General features: G+C 40.7%; 1 protein-coding gene across 1 annotated transcript in view; it reads left to right on the forward strand.

Annotated features, from left to right (window-relative positions):
- Positions 1-5,666: 5,666 nt before the first annotated feature.
- The window catches only part of FN3K (fructosamine 3 kinase), a 6,292-nt gene continuing 398 nt past the window's right edge, over positions 5,667-11,560 (forward strand). Inside the window, exons 1-6 of the mRNA XM_010133849.1 lie at positions 5,667-5,807; positions 6,809-6,960; positions 8,350-8,441; positions 9,663-9,745; positions 10,604-10,726; positions 11,524-11,559. Coding sequence (XP_010132151.1) covers positions 5,667-5,807; positions 6,809-6,960; positions 8,350-8,441; positions 9,663-9,745; positions 10,604-10,726; positions 11,524-11,559 — 627 coding nt within the window. The remainder of the gene's footprint in view (positions 5,808-6,808; positions 6,961-8,349; positions 8,442-9,662; positions 9,746-10,603; positions 10,727-11,523; position 11,560) is intronic.

The raw sequence follows: 11,560 nt of genomic DNA on the forward strand, positions 1-11,560 counted from the left end.
CTGCTGAATACCGAGTGTAACATAATCATCCCTTTTTAGGATAGTTGGGAACAACTTTATGAGGAAAATATTGGACGGAAGGAGTTTATTCAGTTGCACAAAAGGTCTGTTGCTGTCAGGAAAGCACTGTATGCTGGGGAGTAGGCAAGGTGATACAAGTCAAGCACCCAAGTGAAAAAAATTTGGAAGAAGTTCTCTCTTAGGGACCAGTTGTGATTCACAGTAGAGAAATACCAGGGTTTGCATTTGCACTCTAATGGAAAACATTAAAGAATTGTTTGTGAAATGGAAAGTTGCTTTTCTGTTACTGAGGAGATGGCTGGAAAAGTTGCTCATTGCTTTTTGCTGTTCCCCTCCCCCCCTTTATGATAGATTGCTCAGACTCTTTCAGCTCTTCATGTCCACTTATGTGCATGAGAACAACATTAACAAAATACTTTGAAAGACAGCAGGAAAATTGTATAACGGGAACTGTGAAAAATGATGTGGACTTGCTATTCATTGTGCTAATGTGATTCTGTTGGATGGAGACCGCTTCCTGTTCTGTTACAAGAAGTGTGTGAAAATGCTTATGATCTTTCCTGGCATGTGCGCTTCAGTGCCTTGTGGCATTCTTGTTGGCTGTTCTGTGCTTGCCAGTCGGTGGGCTCTTCTCTACAGCAATTTTGTCTTCACCAGAACTAGTGCTCTGATGGATGATGCTTTTGTCCAAGAGTGCGCATTCATAACCTGTCCAGGTCAGGCGCTTCACACAGAGCCATCCTGTGAGGATGTCCTCTATCACTGCCACAGGCACAAGGTGCCCACAGGACAGTGCCCTCTGGTCGTGGTACAGGCTTCAGAGAAATCTTCCGTAGCTGAGGCTACAGGTGCCATAAGCTAACATTTTTCTGCAGCCCCCACTAAGTGCATTGTGTAGCTCTTGGGATAAGAGACATGAGGCCAAAGGAGGTTACGCCGTCGCTCACAGAGCAGCAGCTGCGCCGCTGTCAGACTTCTTTCAGGATAGCTTTGCAGAGTGGCTCTTTCTTGTACCTGCAAGGTGGTAATACTAAAAATTGTGCTTTTCCTGATGTAGGCTGGTATGGTATTTCAGTGCACGCGTACCAGGTAGGTGAGAGAGGTGCATGATTTCTAACGTGTTTGGAGCGTTTGGCAATGACTTTAATTTATTAAAAATGTTTTCCACTGGATATTGGCAGATTACTGAGGGGTTTTTAGTTGCTGTTTTTGCAGTTATTCATACAAATTGGAACCAAGTTTAGAGAAGACTATCACTTCATATAACTTTCCTTAATTCTACTACTCTTCTCACTGGCTGTTTAACTTTTGCTACAAAAAGCTTTAAAGCCTTGCTTGGTAGAATAGCTTTTCCTTTTACCTTGTGCTTAAATAAAAAGTTTTCCAGTTGATTATTGTTGTCTCTGTCTTCTGAATTAAAACCTTGCAACTTGTGTTCATTCTCGGGGAGCTACTTGCTCTACCTGTTGAAGGTCCCTAGTTAGACAGCTGTGTTCATCGAAGGTGTTGATGGGAACATGGTTGTGGATTTTAATCTGGAGCAGTGTGTCACTGAAGACTGTGTTGTTTGGTTACACCATCTCTTTGAGGTCCTAGCTGTGCCTTCAAACCTTATGCATTGTACCCACATTGGTGAAGTGGTGGGACCATGTCCATGGCCTTTTCCTGTTCACCCAAAGGTAACGCTGCTTGGTGCAGCTGGTGGAAGAAATGCTGGGCAGTTTTAGCCAGCAGTCGGTCTGGTTAGGTGCCTTAACTGTTTATTTCCACATGCTTTCATAATAAAGTATAGAAGTTATTTAACAAAGTAATTCTGTTTACAAATCTTCAGCAAATCATTGTGTTTATTTTGTTAAAATACCTAAATCCTTATTATCATTAGAAAGTGAAGGTGGATTTTCTGTCAGTCGTAAACTTGAGTGATGAATGGCAAGTGTTCAAAGATCACCTTTTCCTAATAGAACTGAATCAAAATATTTTTGTGATTGAAGGAAAATTGTGTATGCAAGTTACAAAAATAGAAACAATCGTATTTAGAGTTTTAATTTAAGGGATGTTATACTCACTTTTTCAAAGCTATTTTTTGCTAAAAATAAAACCAGAAGGGGTGTAGGGAGGAATGCAATTGGAATGTAACAGCAAGCTCTGCTGTACCACGGAGCCCGTTGGTTGAATCGGTTGAAGTGGTTGAATCGGTTGAAGCAGGGGATGGAATCTTCTCTTCTGAAGGCAGGCTGCTGCTGGACCTGCAGTTCTATAAGGTAATTTTTTTTTTCCTTACATATTCTGGAGTTCTTAGGATTCTCTTTAATCATTTTGTTGCATTACTTGTTCTAGGCATGCCTTTGTTATCCTTGTCTCTGTATCTCATAGTTCAAAGCTAACGTGTCCTGCTTTCCTTTCTCATGTATTCCTCCTCCTTGGCTTCCTTGTATATTTGTAATCTGGGGAGCGTGTTTCCTTGTACCCTCCTTCTCTGTTTACTGGTTCTGTATCTTAATTTTGCTGACTTCCTGTTTAGACAACAAAAAAGGGAGAAGAACCACTGAATTTTTCTTAAATAATCAGTGTACGTGTATTTGTATATTGTAAAAAATCCCGTACTATCCTGTCAAGTTGTTTCTAAGTCTTTTCTCAGGACAGATCACAATACGTGTGTGGCATACACAGATTAACACTTCTCAAGGCATTTATTTTTAATAGTTTGAAAAAGAGATCACACTATATCTTTTTCCTTAATTTAAGCTGAACTTTGAGATGAACTCCTTAGGGAATTAATAAGTGGCTTCGGGTATGATTTATGCATAGTTTTAGTAACATCAGCTTCTGTTGGAGAGGAGTTGGGAAAGGGAAACTTGGCCATCTGGAATCCATGGTTAGGACGGTAGGAAAACGTAGGCTGGTTCAGACCTCAGGAGGTCCTGTAGTTCAGTCTGCTTCAAGCAGGACGAGCTGTGAGGATGGCTCAGGGTACTTAAGTTTTTGGACTTGAAAACCTCCAAGGATGGAGGCTGCACAACCTCTCTGGGCTTGACTGTGCTACTTGTGAAAATACATCCAGTTTGAACTGCTCTGCAAGAACCTGTATTTTTGCTGAATTGTTTATAGTTCGTACGTACCCCTCATTTCAGTGTGATTTTGTTTGTTTTGTTTTCATTCTCCTGGACTGCTGCTCTCTGCAGAAACTGCCTGCAGCTATGAATGTTGCACTCTAGTACTGTTTTTCTTCCTGCCTTTCATCTTCACTGCTCTTTCAAAATAGATCTGGTGGTTTTAACTGATGCTGGACTGTTCTAGGAGAAGTAAAAGCGGGTGGGCAGTGGTGTGTAATTAGCTTGTCCTGTAGGCACTGATCGTGACAAAAGATTTAACGGGAAAATGTTAAAGCCACACCAGAATCATAATAGCTTTATTATTTCTCTTTGTGAAATAATATTCAATTACTTTTCTACACAATTTTTAAAATGAAAGCTCAAAAGGATTCACTGAAATATCAAAAGAATTCACTGAAATCTCCCAAGTTGTGATTGATACCTTTTACAGAGCTACAGCCTGTGCAGTTATGTTGAAGACAAAGGATTAAAGAAGCTCTGAATTATTTGTCCTTGGATAAGTCTTGACTGAGAAACTTCTAAAAGGAAGAGAGTTTTTATGATGGAAAGTTTTTTCTTGCTCTTGGCTTACACTGTTCTGTGAGCATCGTTTCCCTATGGTTCTTTAGATGCAGTTACTCCCGAAGGAGAAGTAAGCGATCGGTGTGCACACGGATCTCTGACTACTGGACCGCCTTTGAAAACAAACACGTTAGAAGCAGTTGTGAGCAAAACAAGAATAAAAGAGCTGGGAAATTAGCCAGTTACAAGCTCCACTACAAGCCTTACCCTGAGGCCAGGTTTCGAAGGAAGCCAACAGCACTCACAGAAGTCCTCTGTAATTGCATCAGTGAGAGGGTGAGGAATTAACGGCCATGGTGCTGAATTGTTTATGGTGGCACATTTCACTGCCAGGGGTAGTTTTAAGTGTTCTGTTCCTCCAAGCCCACCTGGGATGCCTTTGAGTTATTTTACTTGCAGTGTTCGAAATGCTAGTGTTAGAAGTTGCTTGACTGTGAACAAAACCACTAGGAAATGAGGCATCTCACCTGAGCATTACTAGTTAAATATCGATCCAGCGTGAAGGCAAACGGAAAGCTTCCCTGCCTCTTTGCTGCTATGTAAGTGATGCAGTATGTTTGGATTAGCACAGTCCTGCTTGTGGTTTAACCAAAATAAAATGTGGGAATGCTGAAAGGAGTGTTACAGTCAGTAACTTCGGCATCTTCACTGGAAATCGTAGGAGAGAAGTCCATGGTGTACTAGACAGCAAAAATTTTGGGTTCACTAGTAATATTATGGCTGAAGATCCATTCTCCTTGTTTGTTTTAGTTGGGGGTGGGCCTTTTGGATTATTTTCTTCCCCCTTAGGTCAATAGAAAAATGAATTAGGGTGTCCTTCACTATACAGAAATAAGAGTCTCTGTTTATTGTCATTTATTTTGTTGCCAAAAACTTTATTCTTTCCCCAGGTGCTCCACTGCAACCAAGGGAATGATTCTCTCCTTTCAGCAGCTGGAGACCATTATTCTAGTAGTAGGGTGCTCTTCAGGGCTTCATACAGCCTGAAATTCAGATTGTTTGGCATTTTCGCTATCAGTCATATTAACTCACTGCCTCAGACTGTCCAAGATCTATGGCCACAGTCAGGTCGCTCTGAGTGCGCGTGCACTGGTTTACTGTGATTCAATGCTGAGCGCTGTGAATTTTCACTCGATAATGCCCAGCCCTGAGCTCCTTACTGTCTCAGTGGCTTGAGGGCACTTTCAGGCAGTAAAAATCTTTTGACTCTCTCTTAGAAGAGGTGAAATTGTGTCCCAAGAAGGGAAAGCATTCTAAAGACCTCAGTGATGTGAACTGGAGTTCCGTTGTCACAAAGCAATGACAAGCAGCCAGAAAACCCACCAACCCAACCTTTTCACGTATTCTGGGGGCTGACTTACGGTCAGCAGCAAGATTTAATGACATCCCTGTGGACTGCAGCTTGCTTTTGCTTGAAAATCTGAAATGAGCCCAGCCCAGCCCCCTGTGCAGCGGGTATTGTTGCGTTTGGACTCCCTCCAGTGGATTGGCTGGAAAATGACAATGTGAGCACAGAGCTTAAAAAAGAAAAACGGGTCCAAACTACAAATACCAGCAGCTCTCAGCAGAGCTGAGAGAGGACCCAGGACACACCTCCCAGTTTTATTCTAGCAAATATTTCTAAAGGTTTTTATTTTTCAAGTATAGCTATAAAAGACCATGGGAAACAAAACATTTTGAAACGTTATCTGTGCATTTGCTGTTTGATTTTTGGCTGCTATTTTCTTTTTTTTTTTTTTTTGGGGTGTGGTCTTCTCTTCCCTATATGTTAGAATGGGAAACAAAACATTTTGAAACGTTATCTGTGCATTTGCTGTTTGATTTTTGGCTGCTATTTTCTTTTTTTTTTTTTTTTTGGTGGGTGGTCCTTTCTACCTCATAGCTGAGTGACAGTGGAGGAAGGACCCAGACCTTTAATCTTGTTTTGCAGCGGATTTAGCAGAAAGCAGCTGCAGCAGCCTGGAAACTACCATGGAAAAAATCCTGAAAACAGAATTGAAAACTTCCGTTCTGAAGGCATTTGGAGTCTCGGGAGGAGGATACATTAGCCAAGGCCAAGCTTATGAAACAGACACTGGACGAGTATTTGTTAAAGTCAACCACAAACCTCAGGTTAATGCTAGCAGATATTTAACTACTAATGTTATTGCATGTAGAGAGCTTTTTTATTTTAAAAGCACCTGATTGTTAATAATTTAGAGTGCTGCATTTTCAGGCTGACTTTTAAATATTCCAGTTTTCCTTTCAGTTTTCTTTTAAAAGCCGTAGTCTATTTTATATCAATTGTATAGCTGCAGTCTATTTTGCATATATATTAATGCAAAATGAGGCGTAATGTGGTGTGATAACCCTCAACCGCAGGAATTGGCATTGCAATATGTAAAAAGGGGGCTACGTACAGAGCCGTCACTGAGTGTTTGGAATTTGGACAAGCCTAAAGCTGGCTTTGCATTCCCTGTTGTGCTTCAGTTGGGAGGATGGAATAGTGGGAGGGAGGAAACGGGAGGTTTAGCCAGTGCTAGAATTTGTTTTATTTTTAAAGCTGTGGAGGATTCAAACTTCCCCCTTGCTTTTTGTATTTCTAGCAGTAAAATTCTTGCAGTATTTCAGGCCAAGCTCTTGACTTTTCTCTTACTAGATGAATACTTAATTGCTTTTTTGTAACACCATCACAAATTTGCTTTATCAATGTCAAAAGCAAGCTGTGAAGAACAGCATCTTTACTTCAGAAATATAGTGTTCAGGCTTAATGTCCGTACTGTCATCTCCATCTGGTGGCCACTGGCCTGCGTGGAAAGAGGAGCCAGTTTAAGCACACGGGTGCTTTTGAAGGAGGAGGTCTTGGGCATTATCCTCAGAGATATTTTTATATCTGAGTAGCTTTGTATCTCTGCAAGCAGCTGGAAATCATGGTGAAATGTGATATATCTACTATCCTGGAATGAATTTGGGAAAAAAAAGAAGTTAGATCTAAGGCACTCAAGTCTCCCTGCGTGGACTTTCCTTTAGCAAGATGAGCTGACTCCTTTGTCAAAACTTGTAAACAAGTTTTCCAAAGTAACTTGCTGCAGACATCCATAGTTTAGCCCAAAGGTATTCTTACTCCTTGACAGGCTAGAAAAATGTTTGAAGGGGAAATGGCAAGTTTGGAAGCTATTCAGAACACCAATATCGTGAGAGTGCCTCAGCCTATTAAAGTGATCGACCTGCCTGGAGGAGGAGTGATGTTTGTCATGGAGTACCTGAAGATGAAGCACCTCAGCAGGTATGTCTGTGTTTCTCTTAATCTTTTTACTATATTTTGGGGCATATTTTCTTATATCCTACAATCAGAAAAATACAAGTTTTGTACTTGTAGTTTTTTACTGCTTGTAGAAATCCTACAAGTCAGAAAACTTAATGAGAAGAATCTCTCTGTTCTCTTGGAGATAGAGCTGCTATGTCAAGAGGCACGTTTGTGAGTCTTACGTGTCTATATATCAAAGAAAAAAATATGGTCTGTATCTATATATTGTGTGTATACGCTCCTTCCCCATGTTTTGCTCTTCCCCGACCCTCTACCTGCAGTAGAAATGGTGTGCTAGCACTGGCCTAGAGCTTTCTGTGCTCCTCTGGTAGCGCTGAGGTGCTACTAAAGTGAATGTGATGATGGCTGAGTTTAGCCCATCCTTCTCCCGTGAGATTTTTCATTTGAGTTTCTTTTCCCAGCCTATCAGTTCTCTTTAAAACAGGCTCTTGTGTCTTCAAAAGCTCTGCTTCTCTAAGTGTGTGTAAGCTTCAAGTGCGATTGAAGTCAGTCACCAAGGACAAAGGCGCTAGGCTGAGGAAGAACTAAATGGAGAGATAACATGAAGTTCCTTTTTTCCATCAACCAACCTGAACCTGTAATTCAGGAGTCACAGGCTCCTGAATGACCAGGGAGTCAGCTGCTTCGTTACGGGCCTCTCTCGGAACACAGTATTGCCTGTGGCTCTTCTGGCAGTCCTTTGTCCAACCCGCCTATCTTTATTGGCAGAATAATGGCAATTCCGCAGCCTCCGTCACCAGTCCATTCTAGGCCATCCCTCTGCTCCTAGAACAGACTTTCTAATGTCTAACCTCAGTCTCCTGGTTGCACTTTGAAACCCATTATTTTCTACTGATGTTGGGCACGGAGAAGAAACTAGTTTCCATCCTTGCAGCTCCTGGTTAGGTATTTGTGCAATATTTTAACTGGTTTTTAGTTGTCTGTCTTCTGCATTAAGCAACCCCAGCTCAGTCCTCGCATGTGGCTTCTTTTTAGCCTTGCCATCCTTATTGCTTATTGTTCAGCTGATCTCCAAGTGTGAGGCCCCAGAGTAGATCCCGTGTTCTGTCCTCTGCCTGTTAACGAGTGGCTGATGAGGAGGATTACCTGAGCCTCCTGCTCTCTCCTGGTTATACAGCCCTGGGTGCTATTCACCTTTTTTGCAAGAGCGTTGACTTATGTTCATTTCATTACCTGTTACAACCTGTTTCTTCAGAGTCATTTGCTCCCTGTTATGTGCTTGCGAGGTTGATTAAAGTTCTATATTTTCCAAAAATATACTTGATTATATTTAATTGAGATTTTTTTCCCTGTAATTTTTTGTTCACTTGCCTTACTTCAGTTTTGCTTTGGTTTTTGATCTTGCAGATATTCTTCAAAGCTTGGTGAGCAGATAGCAGATCTTCATCTCTATAACCAGAAACTTGGAGAGAAAATGAGAAAGGAGGGGAACACAATTGGTACAGTATTGGTATCATATACTAAACCAAAAGTGAAATAATTCATGTGGCTGTGGTACAGTATCGTGTTATAATTTTGATGATAATTAAAGTTAATACTGGGACACCATTTCATGAGATATGTCCCTTCTGTCCCTATGCCATGCTTCTCATATGTACAGTATATACACAGGAGCTATAATTACTGTTATAATCTTTAAACATATTATTTTAACCTTGATAAAACTAAATTAATGTATTTTTAATTCTTTATTTTGTTTTAATTCTTCATTTTTGTGGATAAAATTATGCAGTGAAATGTAGTAAGAAATAATTTTAATATTCGATAGTTAGAGATATCAATGTTTCATAAGTCAAACTGAAAATTTGGACTCGTCTTTATTCGTGTCAGTTAAACCTTTCAGCCTCACGTACCAACAATCTCTTTAGATGTTCTTGACCTTACAGACATCCTCCTGTTTGTTTACTGCTGGTGAGACAATTACCTTATTACAGCATATGGTCCTAGTTAGTAAACACATAATTAAGTTCCCCTTTAAAGATGTTGGGGATTACATTTTTGATCTCCAATAGATAGCAGAATATACAAGAATTGCTGCCCCTTGAAGAGAACCGCAATTCAGCAGCGTGAGATCGTGACCCAGTTTCTATTGACTTCAATGAAAACACCTTCTGCCATTCCTTGGAAAGTGGATTAGGATGTAAATGGAAAAAAAAAAAAAGGAAGCTATACAAAGAATCATTCTTTTAGACTTGTTAGTGTTAAACTCTGAACCACCAGTCTCTAGCTGTGTCTCTCCGTGACTTCAGGGATGGGCAGGTTTGGCTCTTAGTGGTGGGCATACTGTAATCCATTATTTTTGAGTGATGGTCAAATTACTGGCAGAACACAAAACCTGTGAATCAAATAAGCCACATTTAATGACAACATGTTCAAATGTTGGAACAGGTGATTGTGAGTCTGCTATCTGGACTGTTCCTGAATGTCCCACTCATTTGTCCACAGAAAAGTCACTAATTGCAACTAGTTGTGTCTCTGTTTCCATTCAGTACCTTCAAGTTTAAGAGAGTTCTTTCACCTTTAGAGAGGGTTGTGACCAGGGAGTAAATGTAACTTACTGCTTAAACTCATTTTGTGCGCCTGTTCTCTGAAACTTATTGCTGTGCTAAACTTTACTGTGTGTGACTCTCCAAACTCCCAACATTTATTTTGCTTCCCAGGTAAAGGAGCAGGTCGCTCTGAGCCTCAGTATGTGGATAAGTTTGGATTCCATACAGCCACGTGCTGTGGTTATATACCACAGGTACGTTCCATGCCTGTGAAAGTGAACGTGTACTCACAGTTCTATAAAGCCCCTATACAAAATGAGACCCCTTGTTTCATTGGCCTTCAGCTGTATGATCCCAGCTTTGCTTTCGTGGTTTCGTTCTGAGCTGGCAGCGAAGGGAACGTGTTGGCTCGGCAGTGTGTATGCCTTGCTGCAGTGCACGTAGCAAGCAGGCACCGTGGAGCCAGTAAGAATCTGAAAGTATGTGGTTCTTCTGTTCGGTATGAAACAAGTATCCCTTCACGTGCTGCGTCTTGGTTTTGTTGCTTCTATAGCCCTATGCTATGCATCTCAAACGGCAAAATCCACTGCTTTCAGACAGCCTCGTTAGGTAACACATCACCTAAGATGTTGGAAAGGGCTCTCGGAGATGAATCAGTCATTTGCTGGCTCTGCACATGGTGGAATTTCATTCTCCTGTTTAAATGAAGAACATTCAGTATCTCCAACTCTTTGTCAAATACAACTTTTCACTGAATTAGAAATGCGTTACCCAATAAAAATGAATTTCCAGAAGGATTTTGGAGTATAGCATGGAACAACTGAAATGATCTCGCCTGAAACTCTCCCTCTAAAACACATTAAGAAAATCTGAATGAATGAAAATAGCAAGAACTTATATCTCATGATAAAGCCAGCCCCACCTAAGCATGGAAGGGAGCATCACTCCCCAGAAGTCACAACAGAATGCCTAAGAGCGTTGTGTGTACGTTATGCTAACGTTGTCTAGGCCGTAGTGTCAGTATCAATCGTTTTAACTTGATATCTATGGATTGTTAATACTATGTATATGTTAAAATTGCTTATTACAAACCTCTGTATCATATTTTCTAGGTGAACGAATGGCAGAGTGATTGGCCTTCCTTCTTCATTCAGCATCGTCTCCAAGCTCAGATGGATTTGATTGAAAAAGATTATGGAGACAGAGAAGCCAGAGAACTTTGGTCACAGCTAAAAGTATGAACCATGTCTTAAATCTATTTTTTTTGAATGTTAGAAAATATGTGTCAGGGGAACTTTAAAAGACTGAGGTAGCTTTTAACGAGCAGCAGGAACTGGACTAACTTCACAGCTGGTCCAACACCACTGTCAGCTCAAAGAATTCGTGTTGCTCTTTCAGTTTTTTAGTCGGTAGTGAGAATAAACCCGTAATTCAGCATTGACATTTATTTCTTAGAAAACAGCTAATTACAGTACCAATAATCTGGTAAACCCTATCGAAGAACTTGGCGTCACAAGGAAAGTAAGATTCTGCTGCCCAGGCATTTTTAGTTTTTTTCGTTTTAATGGGGCCCCGGCTTGGAGCAGAGCCTGTGGTTCAGGTCACGCAGGCAGCAGTGTGTTCCTCTGCGAGCTCGGCAGCACAGATGTGGTCCTTAATTCTGCCTAATTGGTGCAGATGTTTGCTGCTGCCTTTTTTTCCACTGAAACATTTTAATTTAAATGAAATTCATTTTATATTTCTGGTAACAGCCAACAAGATCCAAGTCTAGAAATGATACATTAATACTAGATGTTGATACCAGACTGTCAGTTAACCGATTTGCTAAGCTCCGTGAAGAACAATCAAGAACACTCACCACTGCCTTAGTTTGGTTTATGCTTGTACCCATCAGCTTGAAAAGCGCTCTGTGAGGACTGCAGACAGGCAGTATTTGACCAGCTTAGTCTCTTCTATACTGCAGTACTTCATTTTATTTAATATTTTCTTTGAAACTCTCTAATTGTTATGAGTTTTGTTCATGCTTTTTCAGCTGAAGATTCCTGAAATGTTCTCTGACGTAGAAATCA

This window comes from Buceros rhinoceros, unplaced genomic scaffold (assembly GCF_000710305.1).
Source record: "Buceros rhinoceros silvestris isolate BGI_N320 unplaced genomic scaffold, ASM71030v1 scaffold23703, whole genome shotgun sequence".
Taxonomy (NCBI): Eukaryota; Metazoa; Chordata; class Aves; order Bucerotiformes; family Bucerotidae; genus Buceros; species Buceros rhinoceros.